The following is a 13512-nucleotide window of genomic DNA, read 5'->3' on the forward strand; positions in this document are numbered from 1 at the left end:
AAGTCGCAGACGCAGTGTCGTTCTCTGAGCAACATCGATAATGTTAGATAAAGAAAAAAGGGCTTTTTGACATAATGCCCTCTTTATTTATCCTCAACAAACTGGGCTTAAAACAGTCTTTATATACAACCCAAAGTAACAATTCACCGAAGCGAGTGGCTTTTCAAGATCTTCTATAAAAAAATTGTTTGAACATGCATATCATTGATTTCAAATGGAGAAGGAAAAGTCTGCAAAAAAGCCTTAAGCGTTTAGCATTTGTTCAATTGTTCTCTACACCGAAAAAAAGAAAACAAGTTGTAAACTGTTTTTTTTTGTTTTTTGTTTTTTAAGAATACTGATAAAAAGAGCTGCTGAGCGAGGGATGGGACTTTTAATTTGAAACCTGCAAACAGGAAGTTGATGAGAGGCCCAGCCCCGACAGCTTCATCATCACCGTTCCTACTCTGGAAACCTTTACGCCCACGTCCAGGCACTTGAGGTTGTCCAGCATTGCATTGACATTTTTTGAAGTTTTTTCTTCTTCTTAAGAACAATATACTGTGTGTTGTTTTTTGTTTTTTTCCATTACCAATTCCTCTTCTAAATAAGACAAATTGCTTTATATTGCATAACACAATAAAAAACTCTTACATGTACGGTATCAATGCCCAATAACTGACTATATGTATGGCAAACTCAAATTTCATGCATAAAGAAAGTATGAGTTTTCAATTGAAAAAAAAAAAACGTGAACATAACAGACAAGCAATAAAAATATCTCCACATTTTTTTAAAACATCATCAACAACCAAAAGGAAAAAAAAAAAAATAGCATTAACACAATGTACATTCTGATTGCATTGTACCCACTGTGTGAAGGCAGATCCGTGGCTTCTGCCTTTCTTTCTTTTTTATGAATAAAAATCACATTTTATTCTTTGAACATGTGGCTTTTTGTTCACCTTACTGACGCATGCTGTTGTTTTTTTTTTTTTTGTCAAATTTGTTTATGAGTTGTAACCGGCTGCTCAAGCGACATTTGTGTCAATTATATTACAAAGAATAAACGTTCCAACGATCCCAGAGTGCCTCAGCGAGCAACAGGCAGAGCCTTTTGTTTTTTTTTGTTTTTCTTTCCGTTTATTTACAAGACTTTGCCTTTAAGGAAAAAAACAGAACAACAGTATTTATTCGAGATGCATATAATCAAATAAAATGCTTACTGGATTTATATGGTTAGCAGTCATGTGTATACGATGAAGTTCTCAAAGTAAGATTTGAAGACAATAGTGGGAGTACAATGCATTATAACAGTATTTTTGTTACGACAAAGTGCGATTCATTATTGTAAAGTCGAAAAAACAAAACAAGGAAAAAAACCAACGACATATATTTATATTTACATACCTTAATTTAATTAAAAATGAACATTTTGTGGGTTTTTGCCAAGGGAGCCCCGTCCAGCCCACTATGATGTCATAGACGATGGTTCTGATGGAGTAAAAAAAAAATATAAAAAAAACATGCCGGCTTTCATCGCTCCAAGTGTTACAAGAGCAGAAAACAACACTCACGTCTGGAGAATTTCTTTTTTATCTTTACAAGATACAGACTTCAGGGTTTTAAGCCAAATGCTTACAAATAACATTTGGCAACCAAGAGTGTGACTTTGACTGACGCTGACACTGTTGGATATTGTTACTAGGCCATCCAAAAAACAAGTGCTCGCTTAAAAAGGTGCCTTTTTTTAAAACACAGCATGTTTTTTTTTTTACATCCAATTCCCAATCCAGAGTGTGATCCGGAGAGAGAACACATCAACCCAAACGCAAGCCCGCCCGCCGCACAGAGGAATTAGAAAGAAATGATTTCATAAAAAACAACAATGGGAGGAAAAGACAGCTCGCTTGAACTATGAACTGGATGTCCCCCACCCCCCCTCCCTACCCCTCGGTGGACTGCGATGGCTTCCTGAAAAACCGACAAAACCACGGTGGCACTGTGGAAAGTTCATTTGCTTTGTTTTTGTTCATCTTCTGATTTTATTTGTATCTTTTTTTCATATATATATATTTTTCAAACTTCAACAGAACAGAGGGAACAAAAGGAACTCGTCTCTTTTACATTTCGCTATGTAGTCTCTTAAATAGCTTTGAATGTCTTCAAAGTCCTCCATCGTCGTCACGGCGAGGGACGGTGGGCGGCAGAGACTTTTTTTCAGGGGGGGGGGGGAGCCCTACCCTCCCGGGACGCACAGCTGTAACACCACTGTATAACTCTAATATAATATGATCATCTTTCAGCATTCGTTATCACAGACGTCCGTCATTTGTTTTCTTGTTCGGCGAAAACCCAGACACGGTTTGTGCTATAACGTCTTTCATTCTTGGGATCCCGTTTTTCTTTTAGTTCTGTGAGTTTGGAAGGTGCGAGTCAGTGCTTGATTTAGAGAAACACCTGTTTCCTTGTTGCAGCATTGTACTTTGCCGTTTCCAGTCATTTTTCCAAGGAAACCACTCACTTGACTTTTCATGGGCACACCGGCGCCTCGGGGTTTGTCTCTGGTCGGAGGGCGAGAATCTTATCTGCTCCGGCACATCTGGGGGTGCTCATGGTCTGATTTGGGCAGAAGACGTTGGGGATAGAGACAGTCCCCCCCCCCCCCCACCGGAGGGGAAAAGAAGAACTTTCCGCTCTCCATTGACTTTGTATTACGGAAAAGTTTCCTCCTCCTCAACTCCATCTGCTAGCAAACAACACAAACACTCTTAAAAGCTGCTGTGTGGTGCTATTAACTTCCAACAATGTGAAGAACTCATAACTTAAGTTTTTATAAGCTGCCGACCCAAAAAACTGAGTTTTTATGAAGACAAAAGTGGATACAGACGTGAGGAATCAGCAGAGAGAAGGGGGAGACTGTGGCATCCTGACGATACGTCCGACGTTATGTAAAACTGACATTTGGATATTTGACTTGGCAACAAAATGTTTTTCGGGTCAGCGGTAGGGAAGTAACGATACACTCAACTCACGATCCGATCCACGTCACAATGTTCTCACAAGTTTTCTCAACAGAATGAAATGGCTGAAAAATATTCCTTTATTTATATTTAAACACTACATGTTTCCAGTGAAATACAGACACACTTTATACCGTTTAGCTGTCAACGGTTTAACCGTGTTTAAGCCAGCTAACGTTACGAGCTAACGGCAAGCTAACGTTACCTGCTGTGTGATGTTAGTAGTAATGTTTTTTTATTTTTTTTAATTATCTCAACCAGTTAGAATCTTTACACATTTAAATAGATTACGATGTATAGAATATAGAATACGAAGAAATAGAATACGATTTTAACCGATTTACGATGCATGGTTACATCCTTAGTCAGCAGCTTATAAAAACTTAAGTTCTGGGGTACACACATTGTTTGTGGTGCATCCCACCACACAGCAGCTTTTAGGCATTCTTCTGGTGTTTGCTAGCAGATGGAATTGACGAGGAGGCGACTTCACCCAATACAAGTCGATGGGGAGCGGAAAGCGATGCGCTCCGTCTCTATTGCGGCAATGTGGGGAGAGGGGGGGGGGGGGGAATGGTCGGGCGGGGCGGTGAGGTTGGCTGCTGGGTCACTTGTCAGCGTGCGTGTCCCTGGGCGTCCCCTCCTTGTCACTGTTGGATTTGGGCCAGAGTTGCTGCTGTAGCTCCTTCACCACCCTCTCCAGGTGCTCCCTGGCCTCCCGTTCCTGCAGCAGGTCGGCTCGGAGCTGCTCGCGGTCGGCCTCGGCGTGCTGCAGCTTCATCTGGAGGTCCTCGATCTGGGAAACACATGGCAGGAAGCAGATGTAACTACAGGGACCGAGCGTCATCTCCAACCATTGGCCCCGCTCTAAACAACTGAGCTGTTACGGTCTACATCCACTGCTTATGGAGCTTTTTCATTCATACACGCTAACATGTCATCCTGTTCTAGACAAAAATGTCTCAGGAGTCCCAACTTCAGCCCATAACTACCCAGAATGCCCTCTCTACCATCTGTCCCATATGTAGGATTGGGCATCGAGAACCGGTTCCAACTTGGAATCGATTCAAACTATTTTGTTTATTGGATTAGTTTGGAATTTTTTTATTTTTTTTTTATCCGATCATCCGTTCCAAATTTTACATGCACGACTTTTGGTTTCTGTAGCGGCTACCGTGCTTCCAAACACTTGTTGTGTGTTGTGTCTTGGGCTTTGGGAAAACACCGATCACCATTTGTCACTATTTTCTAACATTTTATAGGCCGAGCAACTAATCCATTAAGCCAGAAAATAATCGACAGATTAATGGACAATTCTAAAAAAGAACTGCTGTCTGAACAGCCATCTCCATCAGAGGGGATGTGATCTACGGTGGAGTGTTTCTAATTTAATTTGTCTTTGTCCCTGCATTGTTAAAGTTTCTTGGCCTGGTTTCCAAACTATTAAGGCTTTAACCCACTATACACTGTGAAATACATTCTAATAATTCTATAAAGTGAATTTCTGAATTTGCCAGATAAATGATCACATTCTCTGCCTTTGGTACATATAGAAACAGGATCCAGGATGTAAATGGACTGTATTTATATAGCGCTTTTTATCGTTTATTTAGTCTTAACGACAACTCAGAGTGCTTTTACATAGTACAGGAACCATTCACCATTCGTACAATGGGGCCAAGGCTGCCATCCATCAGATATATGGATATATGAATCATACTCATCAGATTAACATTCATACACAATTCGGGGCTCAGTGTCTTGCCCAAGGACACTTCGACATGGGACTGCAGGGCCAGGGATCGAACCACCAACCTTCCGATTGGTGGGCGACCGCTCTACCACCTGAGTCACAGCTACCCAATGGCATCTATGAAACCCAGTGTCAGTTTGTGATCAATGTATTCCCTCGTGAAGAGTTTGAATGCAAGCGTGGGAGATTTCCGACTGGCTTCACCATGTGAACAACTTTTACTCGATTAGCGTCAACATAACTTCTCTCTGAAACATAGTCCGTAAAAACTGAATTTGCAGATCTTATATTTAAAGACACAGTCTATATAGGTTACTTTGACGCTGCTATCCATGCACCTTGTACTGGTATTTATTTGTCCTTGTGCTGTTACGGTTGTGTTCCAGTTGGACTGTGTGTAGAACTTTTATGTATTTATGTGTCTTGTATGTGTTTATACTTGCTACACACCTAATCGCCCTTCGGGGACACAAATAAAGTGGAAGTTGTATATGGTAAGCTGACGTCTAGAAACAGTTGACGATTAAACGTTTTAGCCAAGTGATCTTTGAGAGCACAAAGATAACGCTCAAAGCTTCAGAAAACTAGGCTATTTTTCCTGCCCTGAGCCCAGGCTGCAGCAACGTGAACATGTCTTGATCCTCGTGTTGTCTTCCTGTCGACCAACAAGCAGCTTTTAGTTTTTCTGGGTGTTTTTGTCACTTTTTCTGAACGTTTTAGTCACTTTTTCCAATTTTTTTGTGACGATTTTTTTCTGAGCCTTTTGACAAGTTCTTTTATCAATTCTTTTTTTTTCTTCAGATGCTATAACATTGAATAAAACACCCAAAATCAATGAAAGTAGTGAACTGATCATTTATTTTACATGGGAAGAGTAACGGTTGTAGGGAACCAGTTACTTCTTTTTGGGAAATTTGGTTGAAAGAAACCCAAATATCTGAAAACTTTTTGAAAATGGGTCAAATTTGACCCGAGGACAACAGGAGGGTTAATTGAATTCAAATGAACATTTTGTGTTCATTCAGCCCCACTATGATTTCACAGATTTCATAAACATCTCGTCCTAATGACAGCCTTTCCGAAGCCGACTGCAGTCTCTGCGGGGAGGTGCGCAGACGCAAGCTTGAGAGCATAACCTCCCTCTTGTTTTGTCTAATCTGCATTTCCCATGGTGCCTGAGGGAAGTCGACGTCTCTTCCGGTTTCCTTTCGGGGGGGGTGGGGGGTGGGCTTATCCTACGTCTTGGGGCTATGCCCATTTATTTTTGACTGGGGAAGAGGAAATGTGTGTGTGTGTTTTTTTTCCCTCTCTCGCCTTCTCCTCTGCTGACCTTAACAGTGTTTGAGACAGTGAGACTCTGAAACACTGCAATTACTCTGAGGGTGTTGACACAACCGTCTAGACTTTCTACCATCACCGTTGCACACATTGGACTGTCAGTGTCTGTCTCCGTGTCCCATCTTTCTCAACAGTATCATCAACAGATTGGTTAAATAAAAATAGTCTGCACTATTAATCGTTATTTATGTATTACTCTGCACATCTTACTGTGACCTGTGCAATATGCCATCTCATACTCATATGTATCTTCATCTGTGTATATATTCTCCTCACCCGTAAATACAAGAAGTGTTCATATTACCGTTATTACTCTCTTCTTATTTTTTTCTTCTTTCTTTGTGTATTTTTCGACCCTATTTATATTTAATGTGTATTTCTGTAATTTTTGTGTGCTGCTGTGACCCATTGTGGGATCCATAAAGTCTATCTTATCTTATCTAAAGTTTCATCCTATGTTAAAAGATTTTATTTTAAACAGGTTTATATGTATGCATATATGTATCTATATAGTTTTTTGTGTACTCTTCAGCATAGTTGGTTAAATTCTGCATTCTGTGTATGTATGTATATAGCCAATATGTGTATGTATATATTTATGCATATATGTGTGTTTTTATATATTTTCTTTTATTTTTATCTCTTTTTTTCCCTTTGTTTACAATGGAAAACTCCGATTTTCGTCTGCTGGAGCTGCTACCCCCGCGACCCGACCCCGGATAAGCGGATGAAGATGGATGGATGGAACTAACACAACGTTCACATATTTTTGGACCGACTCTTGAAACCCAGCCCGAACCCTTCTGAAGCTGCGTCAACGTGCAGCTAACTGACCTGTGCCGAGTATTTTGCGCGGAGCCGACCGGCCTCGCAGCCTTTATCGCACACTCTCAGCTGCCGGGCTTGCTCCAGCTCCCGCTTCAGACGGATCCGCGACTCGTTGGCTTCCTTCATCTTCTTCTCGCTCTCGACTCGCAGGCGCTCAATTTCCTTCCTGAGGTTCCGCTTCGCCTCCGTCGCCTCCCGCAGCTTCTCCTTCTTTGCCACCCGCAAGAACTCCAACTCCTGGAAACGAGAGATTAAACAAGTTAGCAATCTGGGTTTTATACAATTATTATGCATTTGATCATAATTTGAATGTATCAATGAAAAAAAAAGTCTGCGACCCATGATGCTTATGCAAACCCTGGTGATACCTGTGGATTTATCTGTCACATGGCTGATTTTAGGGCTGGGACGATACCCTTTTGATCCCGATTTGATTATTGCAGGATACATAAGTGCCGATTCCATTTGTATTACGATTCTAGAAGTAATGCGATTCGATAGTGTTGAGTATTGCGATTTTCTTTGCTGTAACCAAAACAAAAGTTGAATAATGCACTTCTAGAGACAATATATCATGAGACATTTCTAAGAACTGATTGTTTTCTAAGAAGAATGCACATCACAATCACATGTCAGTCAGTTAGTCTGACATTTATTTCCTTTGGAAAGAAGAACATAACATGGATTTTCTGCATTTTCTGCTTTCGCTCTGTTTAGCTGCATACGGAGATGATGTAGTCGCCGTCGGTGCTACGGCACAAACAGAAAATATTAAGGGTGAATCATTGGTAAAAAAAAAATATATATATATATTATAAAAATAAATATTGTTTCCGGGGGAAATAATCAATTTTAAAAAATCTTAAAAATCCCGATACATACATGAATCGATTCTTTCCCCCACCCCTAGCTGTTTTACTTGTTGACACCCGAGAGCCTTGCCTAGTTACAGCCGGCTGCAGTGTCACTGTCACTGTTTACATTGAGCCGGGTAAAGGTTAGGGCAAAGTGTGGGCTGACAGGTTTCCTTCCTCTGAATCACTGGAAGAAAGTGTGTTTGTGTGTATGCGTGTGTGCGTTCACAGCCTTCTCATGAAAACCTAGCAGGTGAGACAAACATGTCTGTTATCAGGCTTTGTTGGTTCCTTCACAAAGAGTGAAAAGAAACAATCCCCATCACACCCTTTACTCTGCAGGGGGAACTCTTTCGACACCTTCAGGGTTAGTTTAACTCAACACAGCAGGAATGCTATACAGTGGGTTGTTTTAAAGTAATACCACTTCTTATTTAGCTTGTAGGTCTGGGTTGAATGTGTGTCTGTTGCCTATCCACAGGTCCTCTAAACATTGATGGAAAGTGAAAGTGGAGAGCTGTCAGGCTGGAATTGCTTTTTTTTGTTATTGCTCAGTATGCATTTTGTGCTGCTCACCCACACAGGCTCCTTCCTCTGCATTTTCTTGTTCTCAGTCCAAGACCAAAAATAAAAATGGAAGTCTGGCCTTTCCCTTTGCGGCAACATCCCCTCCCATTGTTAACACTTGCCAACTCATGCTAAGCTTCGCTGAGAGTGATAATGACTTCCAATCCACTTCTGCATTTTGATGCCTGAGCTCAAGTAATTTCCTCAGTGTGTCAACTTTGAAAACTTTCTGTCGCGTCTGATTTCAAGAACGTAGGGAGAAGCTTAAGGTTCGGGCCGGGAAAGCCCTTTGTCTCAGCCAACAGTGATGCACATTATGGCGTATTCACTGAAATGAAATCATATACTATGTATTTATAGCATATCAGTGTGAGAATAGAGACATTGAATTACCAAGGTTGTAGAGTTAAATACTGGCGGCTATCCAGTGATATTAGGCTGTCGCTATGGGCAACCTTTGCCCCTGTTAGTATGAGTCTCCATCTTCAATTATTTGCCAAACAGAACATCACAACTTCTACACTTAGTTACACTGACACATTTGACTGATTGGTGGCCCTGAATGACCCAGAGGCTAGTTTAGGTAAAGCAGTTTGCTCCTATATGTGGTATGAAAATACACTCCAAATTGCAAAGGTCGACCTCTGTAGGGATCCTTTCCATAATGTTGTCAGACATTCAGACTAATAATTTAAGCATGTCAGTTGCAAGACAAGCACTCTTGTGGACATAAACTGAAGGTCAGCAATTGCCCAATAACCTACATTGTAGCTTGTTTATCTGACTGCCGACTGCAGCGATCTTGCTCAGTACTGTCAAAGATTGTTGTTCACATCAGTCACTTAGACACAAAAGTTCACCAGGTTGAAAAAAAAACTGAAGTTACCCTTTAATGCACATGTATGAATGTTCTCGTTTGACAAGGGGAAAGATATATTTCGATACTCGTCGTACATTCTTACAATGATCTGATGGAACCCTACCTGCTGGAGGCTGCGTTTGGCCTGCAAGGCTGATCCCAACTTCTCCTCCTGCTTCACCCTCATCTTAACAATCTCGTGCAGAAACTTCTCCTTCGACTCTTTGGAGTCCAGTCCGCTGTCCAGCGCCTGCCTCAGGCTCTCCAGCTCTGACTCCAGCCCCAGCTCTGAAGGGATCACTGGGGCTGCGGCCGGTGCGGCCGAGGGGGCGGGGCCCTCGGCCGACGTGACCGTGCAGATGGGCCCCTGGGCGCCCGGTGAGCTCAAGTCCTTGGCTGAGCTGCTGGACGAGGTGAAAGATGGGGACGACAGGGAGGACAGGGACGAAGTGACTGTTCGGAGAGACCAGAGACACGACAGAGGGTGAGGTTTGTGGAAAAGCGGACATGTTCTGGCGCTTGAATTTAGCTGAAGTCTTTCCCGTTGTCAAGACTCAGTTGATCTTGGCAAACCGGGGCTCGATTTAGCTGTGTGGTCGAGCCCCGTAACAAACAATCTACACATATCTAGTTGATGGCATTGAGCTCTTTGCTTACATTCGTCGCGGCTCTCCACTTCGATCTCCACCTCAGAGTCCTTGTCATCCTGAGGTGGCGGTGGCGGCGGCAGTAGTTTGCTGGCAGCGGAGGACGGAGGGCAAGGGTCCTCAATCGCCGGGGGCAGGAGCTCCCCTGTGGCTCTTCTCTTGTGAGGCCTGGAGTTGGAGGTGGAGTTGGCGCCCTCGCCTGGGGGTTCACCTCCACTTGGATGGGAGGTGCTGGGTACCGACGGGGACATGGGACCCACACTCCCCAGGGGCAGTGGTGTGAGGGCGACGTTAGGGGCCACAGCTTTCTCCAGGCTCTTGAAGTTGTAGAAGCTAAAATGACACCGGACATGATGTTTACGTACAATAACATACATACATTTAGTCTCTTTGTTTGTCTCTTTGTGTCACTACACCCTGAGAAAGGGTTGGTATGCTGTTAAATGTCTTGCCAAATGAATTAACGGCCTTTTATTTTTTCGTAACCAACCTTCAGTTCCTGGATATGTTTTTTTATGACTTTTTGGGTCATGACTCTTCCTCCTCTCAGTATACATCAAGGTTACTTTATAAACAAGATACGAGTTCCGCATGCAAGTAAACACAGCCGGTTTCATTTTGTATGGTGTGTTTTGAACTGCCTATGCCAACCAGGGTAGAGAAACATTCAAATAAAGTGCCTGCAGCTCTTTCCTCCCACTTAATGACAAACTGGGCAAGATCAGCTGTGATATGGTGCAGCCTGCACTGGCAGCGCCATGCCAAGTGGGTGCCCACGGTATGAGTGTGTGTCAAATGTGTGTGAATGGTGGAGAGTGGGAGGCTGTGGTATAGTCATACTTGACCCCTCTGACACCTGCCCACCCAGACAAGTGAGAGAGCATGCTGGGAGCTCATCAGATCCAGCTGAACAAAATGGCTGTCGTCTCTTGCAGTAAAAGCTTCTCTTGGGCTACGTCCACACTACTGTTGTACATTTTTTATTTTTTTAAGCGGCATTTGGAAACAAAAACAAGCTCCGTCCCCACACGAGTGTTTTATCTCCGTCCATATTAACACGTCTGACAACGCATATCACACGACCGTTCGCATGCGCGTCGGTGTAAACAGGAAGCAGATTGTCTGACGTTGAAAAGCATGGGACGTGTAATTTCAAAATACAGAAAGTAATTTGGAGAAAGAACAACAACGGCGAAAAGTACGTGTTTTGTTTAAGTTATAAGCTTGGACCGACGACGAGATGGAACTGTTACTGAAAGGTGTGTAAGCCTACCTAACCGATAACACTGACTGACGTGCGTCGTTGTTTCCAAAGGTCTCCGTTCGTGCCCGTCTCAGACTATAACACAACCAAGTTTTCAAACCAAAACGTGGGCAGCATTGTTTCCAAATAGTAGTAGTAATAGTAGTAGTAGTAATAGTAGTACTGTGGACGCGAGGCGTAAGCAAAATATATTTGTTTTTTAAACCAAAATGTAGTAGTGTAGATGTAGCCTTAGAGGCAACATAATGCATTATTTGTTTATGTCTTTTGGAGTCCGTTAAGGGCTGTTTGGTGAGAGTGGAGCTGAGCTCACCTGTCTCTCAGCAGGGCCAGGGGGTGACTGGAGGGCTCCTTCTCCCCGGCCGAGATGTGGGGGGACCAGGGTCTAAAAGCTGAGGGCCTCTGCCTCGGCTGCAAGCAGTTAAGCCCCTGAAGACAATGACACTACTTTAGAACACAAGTAGGGCAGCATTTGTTAAAGCTAAACAATGTGTCAAACCATTCTGAGTAAGTATTGTGTTGCTGCAGAGACATCCCGACCGACAAATGATATATCCCACAGACTAAAGAAAAAATCTTTGTTTTGGTACAAATGATAATTCCCTCCACTGTCCTGAATCATATCGCAATATCAGTCAAAATAATTGCAAATTAGATATTTTCCTCATATCGTGCAGCCCTGGTTACTAAGTAATACATAGATTACATTTAGTAATGATACCCAGCCAAAGAGCTCAATAACAGTTGTTCCATTTTTGTACCCGGTCAGGGCTGGACATCGTTTGAAATGTTTGGATGCTAATGCCGATATGATACCTGACTTTGACAAACATAAACAAAAAATGTGTTATTCTACAAATTAAAATTAAAATACAGTCTAAAATTGGAAAGCCATTTCGATTTAAATCTGATCAAAGAATAAATAAAACATATTATGAATCTAATGAGACTTTAATGAGAACTTGTGATTATAAATAGTCACTTATTAGTGTTACAAAGTGCTTAAGTTGCAGTAGATGCTTGGAGTCCTTTTCATGTAGACCAGTCCGTAGGGCTGGGTAGCCTTCAAAAATCTTTGATACCCGTAGTGATACTGATACCAATACTTTGACTTTGAGACCGGTTCCTGAACGATACCTTATTCAATACCAATTTTATGTAAATCCATTTTAACGAAAAGAAATTACAACATGAAAATGTTTGGTTACACTTTACTTGAAGGTATCTACATAAGAGTGACATGACACCGTCATGAACGTGTAATAAACATTATAAAAGTCATAAACGTTTATGACATAACACTTCTTTTAGTAAGCGTCATTCGGTTTTTGTCATGACAAGTTATGGTTAGGGTTAGAGTTAGAGTTAGGGTTCATGTGTCATGACAGTGTCATGTCACTCTTATGTAGATACCTTCAAGTAAAGTGTAACCAAATGTTTTATACGTGAGCCCCATCTCTGTGTAACCGAGACTTTTTTTCTGCCTGCCTCTACGACGTGTAACGTTAGACAGCCAATCACCAGCGTGTTAGATCTTGGTAGAAGCATGCCGCTTGCTTATTGGCTCACTGTTGCCGATGAGATTTGCTCCTTAAGTATTTGAAATTTGGTCCAGGCATTTTTTTTCGATACTCGATCCTAAAGAGGCAATTCGGTCGGTGCCTGAAAAGTATGGAATTTGGCGCCCAGCCCTACCAGCCCGTTGATTAAAAGGGTGTGAATATGCCATGGTAAGTAATCGCACTATACAGATTGATGTGTTATGTGACTGGAGAGGGGTTCGGTATGAAGATTAATTGTCGAAGACGTTCTAAGTATACCTCCATTCCAACATTATCTCCTTGGCAGATTTTTTTTTAGGCAATATTGATCTTCACAGGGGACATCCATCATTATATTGTGGTTATATTTTGTTACACTGCTCTCTCAAACTTCGCTCCATCTCAAGTAAGTCAATCTGCGGGGCTGGTGGCGTCTACAGTTACCGCCTCCGTTAGCGCGGCTCGCCAAGCTAAATTTAAGCGCTGCCTTCATCCGAAAACTTCTGTCTAATATTACATGACATCTCATCCCATGCACCATGCATCATCATCATCATCATCATCATCGTCGCCGTCCTCAACATCTCCTCCCTGAGCATAGCAACACTGACCTTATTGGAGGCGGCCAGGGACTGGAGCCAGTCGTGCTGCTTCTCTTTGTCAGCCAGCAGGAATTGCGATGGGAAGTCTTCATGTTTGGGCTTTTTGATCGGGATGGGATCAGATGCCTGGAAGAAAAGAAGGACATTTGCTTTCAGTTTTAAAAATGCAAGACAGTGACATTTGGCTGTATTTCCCTCAGGGGAAATTTAGCAATCCTCTTTTTTTTCTTTTTCACAAAGACGTTCTGTGCTTATAT

General features: G+C 42.3%; 1 protein-coding gene across 1 annotated transcript in view; it reads right to left on the reverse strand.

The window, feature by feature from the left end:
- Positions 1-567: 567 nt before the first annotated feature.
- Positions 568-13512, reverse strand: part of LOC144520471 (ski oncogene-like) — an 87893-nt gene continuing 74948 nt past the window's right edge. The window contains exons 2-7 of the mRNA XM_078254206.1: positions 13265-13381; positions 11426-11541; positions 9859-10181; positions 9326-9654; positions 6928-7158; positions 568-3798 (exon numbers count right to left, since the gene is read on the reverse strand). Coding sequence (XP_078110332.1) covers positions 3610-3798; positions 6928-7158; positions 9326-9654; positions 9859-10181; positions 11426-11541; positions 13265-13381 — 1305 coding nt within the window. The 3' untranslated portion in view covers positions 568-3609. The remainder of the gene's footprint in view (positions 3799-6927; positions 7159-9325; positions 9655-9858; positions 10182-11425; positions 11542-13264; positions 13382-13512) is intronic.

Source organism: Sander vitreus, chromosome 7 (assembly GCF_031162955.1).
Source record: "Sander vitreus isolate 19-12246 chromosome 7, sanVit1, whole genome shotgun sequence".
NCBI lineage: Eukaryota > Metazoa > Chordata > Actinopteri > Perciformes > Percidae > Sander > Sander vitreus.